Source organism: Rousettus aegyptiacus, unplaced genomic scaffold (genome assembly GCF_014176215.1).
Source record: "Rousettus aegyptiacus isolate mRouAeg1 unplaced genomic scaffold, mRouAeg1.p scaffold_m13_p_6, whole genome shotgun sequence".
Taxonomy (NCBI): Eukaryota; Metazoa; Chordata; class Mammalia; order Chiroptera; family Pteropodidae; genus Rousettus; species Rousettus aegyptiacus.
Genome location: NW_023416309.1, coordinates 16,401,789 through 16,415,872, shown reverse-complemented (window position 1 = coordinate 16,415,872; position 14,084 = coordinate 16,401,789). Strand labels below are relative to the sequence as shown.

At 47.8% G+C, this 14,084-nt stretch overlaps 1 protein-coding gene across 11 annotated transcripts in view; it reads left to right on the top strand.

Annotated features, from left to right (window-relative positions):
- Positions 1-14,084, top strand: part of COL13A1 (collagen type XIII alpha 1 chain) — a 148,117-nt gene that overhangs the window by 122,806 nt on the left and 11,227 nt on the right. For 7 of the 11 annotated variants that reach the window (XM_016121055.2, XM_016121052.2, XM_016121058.2 and 4 more), the window contains 4 exons: positions 5,183-5,236; positions 5,791-5,844; positions 6,908-6,943; positions 11,820-11,906. In XM_016121055.2, the coding sequence (XP_015976541.1) occupies positions 5,183-5,236; positions 5,791-5,844; positions 6,908-6,943; positions 11,820-11,906 (231 nt within the window). Of the gene's footprint in view, positions 1-5,182; positions 5,237-5,790; positions 5,845-6,907; positions 6,944-11,819; positions 11,907-12,838; positions 12,917-14,084 lie in introns of all 11 variants that reach the window. The other 4 variants (XM_016121054.2, XM_016121057.2, XM_016121059.2 and 1 more) reach the window with 2 other exon arrangements.

The following is a 14,084-nucleotide window of genomic DNA, read 5'->3' as shown; positions in this document are numbered from 1 at the left end:
GGGCTCTTTCCAGCCACTGGGGCTTCCTCTGTCCCAGGCACCAGGCCAGTTTCCACCCCAGGAAGCCATAAAGAGCAGAGGAACAATGGGAAGGCCAATTACCCCAGCTTGGCAGAGCCTGAAGGTCTGGTTAATGTAATCACAGCAACCAAAAAGCAAGAGCAAAAGGTCTGACTGCACCCTCATTAGTGCATCAAATGTAGGAACGTTTAAGAAGCTGATTCGCTTGGCAGACTACAGAAAACTGATGACTTTAGCAGACATTTTCCCATATCTTAAATCGTGTCTGGAATGATTAAGTCCTCCTTACCATTAAAGAGCCTTCCTGCCCCCACTCAACCACGAATCTCTCCTTTTCCACCTTCATGGCCCCAACAACCCTAGTAAACATGGAGAATTCGGTCAGGTCGAAGTGCAAATGGCACAGAGACCAAACAGGTAATGCCAGAGGAAAAACAAAGCACCCAGTCTATCTTTACTTTTTCTACTTTTAATAGAGACATAGGTACCAAGAAATACATTTGCTAGCTTAAGAAAACAACAGACCAAGCATATTCATAAATGACAATTAACGTGGACTTCAGAGAGCCAAGAGGGAGTGGTGGGGACCGTGGCACAACAGAGAACATGTGTCTCTTCTTAAGGAAAACAGCGCCTTCTCAGTTTAGCTGACTGTTTGCCTTGGGAGAATGAAGGTCCAATATATTTGGATCTTCTAATTTTTCAAATGAAGCGGAACATTTAGCATTTTACATGAAATCTCCCCATTTTATGACATTAAATCAAAATTACTTGCAATGTTGCCAACCATACAAAATATGTTAGTGGCCCACATAGGGCCCAAAAACCCCCAGTTTGTGCCCTCTGCTCTAGACGTCTCAAAATAAATCAGTATTCATGCTGCATAGACAAAGTTTATGAACAGTTAGCCAAAGTTCTGCTTTTAGGCTTTACCTCAATATTTTATTCCATATAGTAGAGGCCTGTTTTTCCAGGCACATCCTATTGTCTTCTTCCTGTTTGCCCTACAGAAGTGGTTCTCAACACCGGCTACACATTGGAGTCACCCGGAGCAATTCTAACTTGCCATTATCCTGGCCTCACTCTTGGAGACTCTTGCTGAGTTGAGCTGGGGCAAAGCCCAGGCATCTGTATTATTTTACATCACCACCAGGAAATTCTGATGTTGCAGCTGGGGCTGAGAACCATAGCTCTCTAGACTATGTATCAAGATCATCCCAGAATTATGTGGGTTTAAAACTGAGAAGTGAGGTCCTATAGGATCCTACTACCCAATACCCCTTCCCCAAGAGGAAGCTGTTCACTGCCCTCTTTCCTGGGGGAATTCCCCAACTTTTAAAATCCTGAGGCCTAGGCTCATTTCTGAGGCTCGGCTAGAAGCAGTTTTCAAGAACTCAGTTCTGACTGGGCTGGAGTGTTCCACTGCCTTCTCTCTGGCTCATCACATTGTAACCATTAGATAATTTTTCCTGGTTCTCCTAGGTCACAGGGGCAGCTTTATAGCCCAACACTGGAGAACTCCCATTCCCAACACATATATCAGTGGATGCTGCGTAGCGAGTGGGTCTTAATAGCATCCCACCTGCCAGCCAGTTCATTTCAGGGGATACACGGCCTTAGACCTCTGTCCCAGTCAGTGCCCCCAAAGCCTTTTTCTATAAAAGAGCCCTTGTCTGGGATAATATGAATAGATTGAATTCGTGTTGAGCTTTTCAAACTGTGAAGGTCCAGAGAAAGGTCAGGCATCATTAGTATTATCATTTAAGGTCCAACTCCTCCTACCCAGCAGAAGTAGAAATGGGCCAGCATCCACCTAGGTTTCAAAGCTGGATGCTGTAACTAACTCAGTGCTGAGCCTCTCAGAGTCCCCCCAATGTGGCCTAGTCTCAACAGGTAGGCAAAATATGCTGGGAAGACCACCCTCACCGGGGCCCCACCCTCCACATAGGCTTGTCCTTTCCCAGTGAGGCTGGTCCTTGGGAAGGATGCACTAGCTCAGGTTCCAGATACCTCTCCATGAAGTCACTTTGTGTCCCTTTCCCTGGATCACTGCGACCCCTTCGGAGAGGGATTTCTGAAAGGGGATGAAAGGAGAGAGGGGAACAGGGGACAGAGAGGATCAGAACAGCCATATGCACTGATCTCCATCCAGCCTGCTCAGCAGTCAGCCACACTGCATTCAGTGTCTCCCTGTTTTTGTTGGTTTCCATGTGAATACCATTACCTGTCCTCCCAAGCTTACTTCTCCCGTTTTGTTTGATTGCCAGCATTTATGTCTGTCCAGAGTCACTGCTTCACTCACCTCTTCCCTCCCTGGTCCCTTTTTCTCCCTCCCGTTCCTCCCTTCCCCTTCTTTTGGTCTAACTATTCCCTTTGTCCAGGGAGCTTCAGGTTTGGACGGCAGGCCTGGGCCACCGGTGAGTGTCACTTCTCCATTACCTTTCACCCCAACCCAATCCACCCCTGGCCTGTGATTCCTCTCGTCTGTCCCACTGTGGCCTCCTTTTCCCAGTGAGTCATGCTTTATCCCACCGCTGACACCAGAAAGGCACCATCTGTGCTCAGTTCAGAAGTGCTTGCTTATTCTGGCCTCTTGACCAAAGATGGCTGGCCTTCGTCTGAATCCTTATAGTATGCACCCAGGGTCCTCAAATCTGAATTTCTAGACTACTGGATGTGGAGTGAGAGTTCCACTCAAGCAGCACAGACTCTGTTCCTAAATGAATGCTCAGTTCAGCCTGAGAGCCCAGCCCTGGGAGTTTGGGCCATAATTCATTCTTACCAAACAGTGTCTGTATGTGCCCGTCATGCTGTGTTGTCTTCATACCGTGAGCTCTGTCCATCTCCTGTCTGCACACAGGGGCTTCTTAGTCCTATGCAGCCACCAGTCTGATGTGTATGGGGGTGGGAAAAGCATGGACCGGTGAAGGCAGATGTAGCATCTAGGAGCACACAGGCCAGTCCCAGCTCAGGGTTCTGTGGGCGTGTTACAACGGTACCTTTCACTTCCTGTTGCACCAGTCACCCCACCCAACAAGGGGATTTATACAGAGCATATTGAGGGACACGTGAGTCCCCTCTTCTTTCTTTGTTCTTCCTGATTTCAGAAAACAGGCATCACCTACTCATGACTGCAAAGCACCTGGCCCTCCTTGTGACAAACAACTGAAGCGTCAGAGAAAACATCCCTTCTCTCTACCTTCCAGTCCTCCTCCCATGGTACCCCATTAGGTCTTCAGGGCAATGCACTCCCAGGTGAAGCCTGTCCCTTCCCAGGGTGTTGAGATCACTAGCCAACAGGGCCAGGAGTCTGGACTTCCCTCCTTGGGAGCTGTAACCAGAGCTGTGTTTGCATCCAGCCACTTCCAGACAGCAAGTCCCAGCTCTGCTCTTGTAAGACACTTTTGAGGCCACGGATGCGTGGTCTGCCCAGACAATGAGGTTCTAATGAGCTGACACTCAGGGGAAGACGAGAACGTGTGTGGTTCACTTGTGGAGGGGAGGACATCCACACGGAGTAGAGGGAGATGTCATAGCACGAGAGCAACAGGCCTTCCTGGGGCCCCGCCCCACTCTATGTTTACGGCGTTAAAATTATAGACTCTCACGTAAGGAGAACATATTCGTTTTCTAAGCATTATTACAGCTTTGCTCCTCCACCACAGTCCCTCCCTTTCCATACTCCTTACACTGAGCACACTTTTTCCAGGTGACCAGTTAGAGCTAGGGCGTTGATCTGAGAAACCAAGACTTTCCTCTTTACCACTTATTCTATTCATGTTGGACAGAAGGGAGCAGTACAAATTCATGTATTCTGTCCCCTTGGACCTGAGGATTTATTTCGTCATAAAATCGATATCATAACCTTAAAGGAAAATTGTTATGGGAAAAATAATCCTGCCCTGCCAATACTGACATTTACTGGGCACTTTCTAGGCACCAAATGCATGACATCCATCCATCCATTTTAACCTGGCAGCGGTTTGAGAGGCAGCACTCATGTTACCATCCCCATTTTACAGGTGGGAAAACTGACCCTCAGAGAGGCCAAGAAACTTCCCCAGGACCTCAGGCCGCTGGGGCCTCCAGAGCCCTATTATGAACCATTACTCTGACCCGGCCTCTTTCATCTTTGACATGTTCTTGTCACAGATGCCCACAGCTTTCCTTCTTCCATTGTAGCTGCAAAGGGAGTACCGAGAACCTTACTGCTCTTCTTTTTTTTCCCTCTCTCTGTGTAAAGAAAACCAGCATTTCCCCACTCGCTCCTGCCCTGTTTTTCACCGCTATAATCTGGAACACCAAGAACTGCCCACAGGCCCAGCCCCACATTCTCATGACTGAGCAGGAAATACCAACATGAGCCAGAGCAATAGGAAGCTCTGAAATAGACTCCACCTACTTGGGCTGTAAACCGAGAAACTGGAGAAGATGTTTAATTATACCATGGCAAGCCCTGTTGCATTTCTAAGCAACACAGCTCCCCGAGCTCCGAGCTCCCGAGCTCCTGCCGCTCCAACTCCCCACAGCCCTGAATGAGCAGCGCTTATGACACACCTCCCTGCCAGGCCAATGTCAGCAGACATCCGAGGCATACTAATTCACTCTCTAACCCAGTCTGTCCATAGGGCCTGGGAGTAGGAACAGGTCCGGCCAGAGGCTGACGGCCAGGCGGGAGCCCTGCAATGAGGGCGGTGGGGTGGGTGGCTGAATGACCTTCCCACGCCTGCCTCTGTGTGTGCATCTGCATTGGTCTCTGTGGCATGAAGACCTTCCCGCTGCATGTAGAGCTGTGACAGAAAAGGGGTGCCAGCCCCTGGCCCCCAGCCCCGGGATGGTGTCAACGCCCTCCTAAGTGCTTCTGGGAGCAAATTAAGCAACCATTCTCCTACCGTTTTCAGCCTTGGCAAGCTTGGTTGTGAAGCGAAAGGGTTTTCTTCCTCAAATCTGGCTCTGAGGCAGGGGGATGTACTCTCTCCCCAAGGCCCCCAAATCCAAACAGGAACACAGCCCAGTCGAAGGACTACCCTGAATGAGCCTGGCCTCGCCAACCCTGAAAACTGGGCCTCTGACCTTTATCCTCTCCAGGAGTAAGGGGGGGCTCCCCCAGGTTCCCCCCAGCATCCAGACCTTCACCTCTGCTTTCTTTCACCTCCCCCAGGGTACTCCAGGACCAATTGGAGTTCCAGGCCCTGCGGGACCAAAGGGCGAGAGGGTGAGTGCTCCGTGACCAGGGAGCCTGGATGACCCTCCTCAGCCTCAGGTCCTCAGCCCTGGCGCCTGTGACCCACAGGGTCACCGCACGAGCCCCAGCAGTCTTAGCCTTCATCCACTCCTTCTAGATGGAGCAAGCCCCTTCGTCCAACCAGGATGGTTGCTCCGAGGGGCGACACTTGCAGCTTCGAAGAAGAAATCGCAGTTCTCTTTCTTTTCCCTTTCTCTCTTCTCTGCCTTCATGTTCATACCTGTTTCCTCCCCTCGACCTCCTCCCCTGCTTCTGCCTCTGGCCAGCCCGCAGCCCCAGGTCAGTGCCTCGTCCTTCTGAAGAACTTTGGAGGTTAGGCTTTACTAGAGAGAAGGTGAGAGGCCTCCAAGCCCCCTCCTAGGATAGAGTCCACGCCAGTCACCCCAGCCTTCCATTTAGCCCTTTGCTTCCTGGAGGGCTCTTCAAGGGACCTAGAGAGGTGTTCCAGGTTTAAAACAGAAAATAATTGACAGAAGGTTGTTATTACATCAGGGGGCCTCATGAGCTTCTTTCTCCTATTTCAGGGCAGCAAAGGTGACCCTGGGATGACAGGACCAACGGGAGCAGCTGGGCTTCCTGTAAGTCTCGTGGGGTCAGAGGTTTCTCTTCACCCACCCCATTCCACTACCCCAAACACTGTCAAAACAATACCTACAGCCTGCAACAAAAAATTTAGAGCCAAGGAAGAATTCTTATTCCTATGACAGAAGAAGCCGCCAATAGTCAACTGGTCAATGCACTAGAATGTTCCTGCTGGGCACTGCTCAAGGTGAACCTTGGAACACATGGCCCCTGTTAAGGTCTTAAGCCATGTGGATCATCTGATGGAATGTAGAAAGAATATCATGAGCACCTCTCACTACAAGCCTCTGCATTCAATACAGTGGGGGTCTTACAGATGAATATGCCACAGCCTCTGCCTTCAAGGCCGAGGCTGGGGGGTGGGCGGGGGGAGTGGGAATCAAATCCAGACCACTATGATGAAAGAACACACTTCACATGAGAGGAGCAGCTTTCCCAAGGGACTGGCTTCCCAATCACAGCAGATGTTCCCATTGCATTGTTAGAAAAGTTGATTGCTTAAGAGAACCAGAATTTTGTTTCCCATCCACTTACTGTTGTAGATCTGTTTGCCAATTCCGTGTTAGCTGCCCAGGAGGCTTTGCTCTGGCTAAGTTGGCAGCCTCAGCCTATGCTCATTCCCCTGGCTGAAGACATGGAGAACAGCTTGCACCTTACAAAGAGGGTCTGGGGAGATTTACAGTCGTTTTTCCTAGCAAGAGTCTGGCAGGAGAGCCATGCTAACACCCTCCCTGCCAGGAGAGTTCTCTGCCCAGACTATGTTCTCAGCACGTGCCACTCCTCAGCTTGAGTGATCTAGAAGAACACAGCCACATTCAGGGTGTTGGCTGCAGAGCAAGAAAATCAGAACCATGCTCTTGGCTTTGCCCATAACTCATTATTTGTCCCTAGGTCAAGTTCCTTGAGCCCTTCTGTCCCCCTTCGGTAAGATGGGGATAATTAAATCTGTCTCTGATGAATTAGGCATCAGGGAAGAACTTTATGAGCCTGGAAGGAAGGACTGTAGAGCCATTCTGTGTTTTCTCATTAACGTGTCTTCATTTCTCTGATTTATTGCAGGGTTTGCATGGACCACCCGGGGACAAAGGAAACCGGGTGAGTCTGACCCCTTGCACTTTGGCTCTGGTTACTAATGTCTTCATGATGTGGTGGAATGACCAAGTGGGGATTTCTGACCTAACAAGGCAAATACAGATTTTCCTGATAAATCATCATAAATTAAAAGGCTTTATAGTGAGAGGCTTAATCCCTGTCATACAGGGAGCCTAGGGCCTGATCCTGAAATTGAAACATGTATTTTTCCACATGACAAGGGAAGACTAAATCCCACGGTGGCCATCAGTGACAGGAGTCACGTGCCCAGCAATCTCTATGGTGCCCTGTTAATGGCCTCCTAAATGATGTTTTAAATCCACTGTTGCCTGAAACTTAGTTTTGTCAGGCATCCCAGGACACTGGTGAAAGAGAAAATAAATTCCAGCTCTGAGAACAAGCACACAGCTATTGTAAGCAGTCAACCTTTTTGCAGCCATTATTTCTCTTAGAAAGAGTCAGCAGGACTATGAAATGACTTGTGCCTTCCGAGACCTTTGTCCTCCCTTGGTTTCTACCATCTTCACCAGGACACAGTGATCGATCATCCACGATACCCACAGCCACGTAATAGCATAGAACACATGCCATGTATATGACACATGACACACTTGAGTCCTGCAGAGACCATTTAACTTCATCTGACCAAGAGATAACCTTTGGGTTCCTTTCACTGCAGTGGTTATTGGAGTGTGACGCACGCCCCCTAAAGGCCCAAAAGCGTCCTCTAGCAGGTCATACCATCCAAGGATCTTATAGGTAGAAGAGGAGCGGGCAAGAACAGATGGAGAAACAGGCCCAGAGCAATGATAAAATGTACTGAATTCCCACAGAGAGTTAGAGGCAGAGCAGATAGCTTCTAAAACTCAGGTCTACCAGCTTATCTCTGAACACCGATGACCTTGTTCATGAATAGAAAGTGACAGAATCTGTATACTTATATCTAGCACCAATTCTAGTCTCTTTCATTAAGATGCATTTATTGAGCACATCTATATCCCTAAGTTCTCCTGGCAGTTGGCCAAAAGCAAATCAGTTTGTCTCATATATTCTATAAACAAGAGAGAGCAGGCAGAGCCGCTTATACCAAACTGCCCTTGGGAAGACCAACTCCAGAAACTGGAATTAAAAGACCTACTTCCTGAAATGTACCAGCTTGTTAAAGCAGGCAGAGAAGCCCACCTTCATTACTGTGGCGTCAAAGAATTTAGGCCACTAAAAAAATTGATCATTCCACCTCCTAGTTGGCATACTAACCTTCTTTCTAATTTATTTCTAAAGTGTTCTGGTTTTCTTTACTATATTCAATTAATACTTTTTGAACTTATTACTGAAGACTCTTTCAGTTGGCTTGAGGCACTGAGCCATTTATGGGCTGCAAAACTATTCCTTTGCGTGGCGACGGTGTTGCTCTAGAAGTGGAGGCAGGGCAGGCAGATGGCCGTGTAACAGATGGAGGGACAGGGGAGGCCAGGGGCTCTGGTGCTTAAGGAACCAAGGCCATTGAATGAGCCAATAAGGCTCCAGGAATCAGTGGGAAGATATTTCTTCTTTACTTCCCCTCTCTAAGCCCTTATACACTTTCTCCATCCTGTATGTAAATTAGCAATATGTCACTTAGTAAAGGCCAGAAAGCAGTGAAGTCTCTGAACCTTCTTTTGAGTATGGCATAAAGTTCCAACTGTCTTCATCCAAAGAACAGGTTTCCAAGTCAAAGAACAGCTCATTCCGTCCCTCCAAGAGGGATGATGCTCAGGATGCCAGAATGTCCTGAAAGAGTCACCCCTACACCTTGCCTCTTCATTCAGACCTCTTTGTAACACCAGACTAACAAGATGTTGAGGGTGGATACGAGGAATTGGAGATAAAGCCTCCAAAACAAAGAAAGTTCCAAGCAGAATCAACACTTTGCCATGGACAGTTTTTTTTCTGATGCCTAAAAGCTCAGAATATTGACACTTTGGTCAAGGTAAATGGCCAGAAGGGCTTAGATGACAGTCTGATTAGAAGCTTCATTGTTGCTGGTGAAGGTGAAGCTGGAGATACTCAAAGCCCCCTGCCCCTACAGAGTGTTGAGGGGGGCTGCCTATGAAACAGCTCCCAAACTTTATTGCATGTCATGCCAGGAGGACCCCATCAGAGAGTCTCTGGTGGGTGCACCCAAGCCATTGTTCTATTGTCCAGTGACCAAGACACAATCATAAAATGATGCTTCTCAGTGTCCCACCAGAGGATAGTCTTGGAGATTCTTTCCTGTTCATGGAAGGAGGAAGGTCTTTGTGGTGGGCAAGGCCCAAGGCCCCAAACAGGCAGTTTTCTTAGGGGACGTACATGCCAGTGAAAATGGTGTTCTGTCCTTGTCACTAGGAGCACTCTTGTTCCTTCACAGCCCTGTGAATTTGGCCCAAAAGCCACTTTTAGGATGAATAAATCAGTCAAAGAGTAAAGGGTGAATTTGGCAATTTGGGCATCAGGAAAATTGGGTGTTAAGTTGGAGCTGCCTGTAGGCCAGCCAACTGAAAGGTCTGAGTGCATGCAGTGGGGCTGCTGTCACCCTGAAACATGCCTTCTGGGGGGCAGGGGGAGCATATATGTGTGCATATGTGTGAGTGTGTGCATGTGCATGCACACATATGTGCCTATAGCCATGTGTGTCTGTGCGTCTTGCTTCCCCAGGCCCCCCTTGCCTCCTTAACCTCTCCTTCCTCTCCTATCTCCTTTGGCCTGGGCCTGCCTCTTCCTTCCTTTACTCTTTCAGTATTTCTCCCCCTAGATTGTTCACTACGTTACAATAATCCTGTATCCCTCATCTCTTCCCTTCCACTCCCCCAGCTTCAATTTATTTCCTCTAAAATGAATTTTTTTACACATTAATTTTTTTAAAGAAACTTCTGCTGCTTTACTATATCTGTCCCTTTTCTCATACCAGCTAGAAGTCCCTCTTTGCCAGGGTCCCTTTCATGTCACTCTTTGAGGGGTGAGAGCAGGGAGGAGGAGGGTACAGCTACTATTTTAATGTCTTCAAAGGGCACCCAGTTTAAAGCCATTTCTTGTGCCCCTAGAACGTGATGCCCATAGTGTAGTTACCCATTCTGAAAGTCAGGAGCAGCCAACTCTCTGTTACGCACAGGCAAATCATCTGGGACTTGGAATCCCCCAATCTTAGGGAGCTTTACCCACCCCCGAACTCAGGAAACTGCTCACTTTTACACTGGCCTGACCCAAGGAGAACGAAGGGCCACATTCCAGAGAAAGTTTACTGGGGGGCTTCCCATCCAAATAGCAAGTTGTCTCACTTGTCCACTGTTTGAGAATTATTTATGCTTTGATCTTCTCACTGGTGTGTGTATCTCAGAGCCAACACACGCACACCTAATGTACATATGTATGTTTTCTCTTAAACACATATTATTTTCTAAGTGAGCATTTACATTTTAGAAAACTGAAAACAAGGCCTTGCCAATTACAGGGAAACTCTGGAATCAAGAAATCTAAATAATTTCCAAAGATCCATCAAAAATATTTTTATCCTTTACCTCCCTCTAATGAACCCTCGGCCTTCCATTCCTGGAGCACAATAGACACCACAAGACCATATCTCTGGCAACAGTTGGGCCCTCATACTGGCTAACAAGAAATAACGATCATGATTGTTATCATTATGAAGCAGCTGTCATTTACGGAGCACATACTATGTGCCAGCATTAAGCACTTAGTAGGCACAAAGGCCTCAAGACAAAGTTTGAGGCAGGTGTTACTATCTGCATTTTATAGGTGAAGAAACCGAGGCTAAGAAAGGTTAAATAGCTTCCCGAAGTCACACCGCTTGTTGTAGGCAGAACCTGCTCTGGTATCAGTATTCCACTTGCCGTCAAGATCTTGTGGCCCTGGAATGACACTGGAAGTATCGATCGGCCTGCCGTAGAGAAGTGTCCTATAGAGGAAGACACTCCAGGGGCACACTTGGCCATTTTATAAAACCTAATATATGAAAATTCAAACTCAAATTCATTACAAAGAATTCTCCATGGCCCTTCTTTAAATGAAGAGCGACCTTGACACATACAAAAGAAGATTCAATTTAGAAAAACAATGTTTAGAAACACACTTTTCAAAAACAAATGAATTCCTGAACTAACTTGTCCATGTACAAATAAGTTGCCTGTAGCTTCAGACCAGGATGGACCAGAGACATGCATAGAATGGGAAGACCGATCTGAGAGCCAGAGGCCACTCGTGAGCCCTGGACACACACGTACACATGTGTACTTGTATGCATATGCACAAGTACACATTCATACTTGTATACACATGCCCAAGCACATATACACACTCATGTATGCACACAGACATACATACAATCATGCACAACTCTGTAGTTTCACACAATTATAGTTGCCCTGTCCACACTCACATGCACACACATACACCCCAGGGCTTGAAACAAAATCACCTTGCCTCCTGATAGAACATCAGAGGGATGAAAACCAGTTGGAACAAGTTGTCAGGCCACAGTCTTTGGACCTCCAAATGGACCCTCAAGGAGAGGGAAGTGAGTCTCCCTGTTCATCACAGACCCACTCCGGGCTCAGTATTAGCAATGCTGGCCACCAGTATCTTCCATCTGCATTTCCCTTCACCTTCACCTCAGAGCCCTACTATGTCCCTGCTGCCTCCTCACCAGCCTTAGCCAAATCCTCTGGTTTTTAAAGAGGTAGGGATGATAGTGACCCCAAATCCTATTGGGGAGACCATCCTAATAGAGAGAAGCTATTTTTCCCACTTTAATTTTTTCTTTTTCTATCTCTAATCTTAACACATGGATGATCCTAAAGTTTTGATGTTATTTTTTTTTCTTGGACTAAACCATTATTTACAGGGGGAGAGGGGGAAGAAAGGCTCTAGAGGGCCTAAAGGGGATAAGGGAGACCAAGGAGCGCCTGGATTAGATGCCCCCTGTCCATTGGTATGTTTAAATTTATCACTTGTCTTGTTCTGGTTTTCTTCCTTGAAGTTTGCAAGCTGGAAACAAAGAAGGCAAATAAACTAAGATGAGAACCAAATAATGACGCTGACGCTACCAAAATTTATCTTTTCATTTGGCCGGTGAAATGCTGCCTGCTGTTGGTGTTGCCCTAAAACCACAGCTGCAAATAATTCTGGCTAAATCCCTTTCCTTTGAAGATGCAGAACAATTGATGTGTGGAAATGGAGAGACCCCAAGGAAAGGGATTTGGGAGAAAGCCTTGGCTCTTAGCTCCAAGATGGCTTTGGAAGCCGGTATAGCATCTGTGAGCCATGCATTTGCCTTCTTCGTTTTGTGGCCAGTTCTGTGGCTAGCAGCTCAAGCTGTTGGAATCCTCACTCAGTCAGGATGCAGGACACACAAGCATCTCCTGAGGGACACCTGTGCCCTAACTGGGCAGAACGAGGCCAGAAAAGGGGCTTTTAATACACAATCTCCCAATGCCCATAAGCCACCCAGTTAAAGCCTGCAGATAAAAATAGGTAGATAGACACCCCCAGAAAGCTTTCCCAAGCAAACCAATAAGGAACGATCCATGGCACATCTGCTAGGCTTCTCAAGTGCCTTCGCAATCCATTTGAAGGTTCTAAAAAATTGTGATTCACTAACGTCGAAGTTCATCTCTGTTTACTTCAAGTGAGTATGTAAAGAGAGAGGGGCCTGTTGTATGTTTCGAAGCTCAACCCTCCCAGAAGCTAAAGAGAGCGTAAAGATTGGACTTGGGAGCTGGGAGTCAACTATGATTGAGACCACACCTGTAGATGCCTCTAAGGTCCTGCATCCTGGCCAGAGTAGGACTGGGCCTCTCCACTCCACAATTGGAGCTGGCCAGCTTTGACCTGAATAATCATCGTGGTTGGTTTTGTGAACAGGGACACCGAGGTTTTAAAGGAGAGAAAGGGGAGCCGGGGTTACCAGGGCTGGACGGACTGGATGCCCCGTGCCCATTGGTATGGCATCACCCTCCCTTGCCTGCATGGCCGATTTGGGCTTCCCCACGTGTGTGGTTCATGCCTGCGTGCCTCTCCAGCCACCCTGCACACTCTTGCTCCATCCATCCAGTCTCCACTTCCTGCTTCTTCTCTCTGTAGACACCAAAGGTCACCTTGCCTTGTCTGGTTCTCAAGGGCTCCCATCACACCCTCCTCTTTGCATGCAAAGTTTGCCAAGATGTTTTCTTGGCTTCCTCCTGCAGCTGCTTCAAAAGCACATCACCTTAATGTGGGCCATCCCTCAACACCTAAAGCCAGCTTTGGCTGCACCCGATCCTTCCTTCAGAACCGCCACCAGATAAATCTGCCACCAGGGAGAAAACTAGGAAACTGAATTCTCTGGACAAGTTCTTAGGAACAGTGATTTTTCTTTCTGCATACACTGCAGTTAGTTTGGCAAGCACTGGCTTAGCACCTGGCACAGCATGTGAACTAGATACCTGAGTCGGCCTCACATCCCTCTCTGCTTCAGCATCTTACGATTTGTCAAGGGACATGTGGGCGTACTTATAAACACGAAGTACACTGAGAAGTTCTAGAACCAAGATAGAGGACGGGGTCACCGTGCCCGTTCCTCCAGACTCGGAGGTCTCGGGTTGCTGCCCTGGTGACACTGGCTGACCTAGGGGATCAGGATTTTAAATCCTAAAGGGTTTGTCCTTTTTGCTTAAATCCCAAAAGATACTACAAGACCTTCCCTTGGTTTCCCTTTCTTTCACCTTTAGCTGGTTCACTACTGAAAAGTCTGGAAGAGTGTGGAAAGGCTGAAAATGTAATTAAGAAAGAGAAGAGAGGGAACATAGAGGCAGGGAGGGAAGGGAGACATTTAGGACCCCTCTCCCAAGCATGTCCCAGACTATATGGCAGCAGTTCTGTTCCCAACAGGCCCAGTCCCTCTCTAGGTAGAGACATTCCAGGCCTCCACAGCTACCCTTTCAACTCCTGCAAGGGAAGCAGAAGATGGTACTTCACGCCAAGCCAATGAGCTCAAAAGATTACTGTTCTCTTAAACTTCTCCAGGAGGTTTGGAGTTCTTGGACCTATTTTCATACAACTAACGGTCAGATGAGCGTTCCTGGCCCCACATCCCCACTTTGGAAACACACAGGAATTACCTTTGTACAAA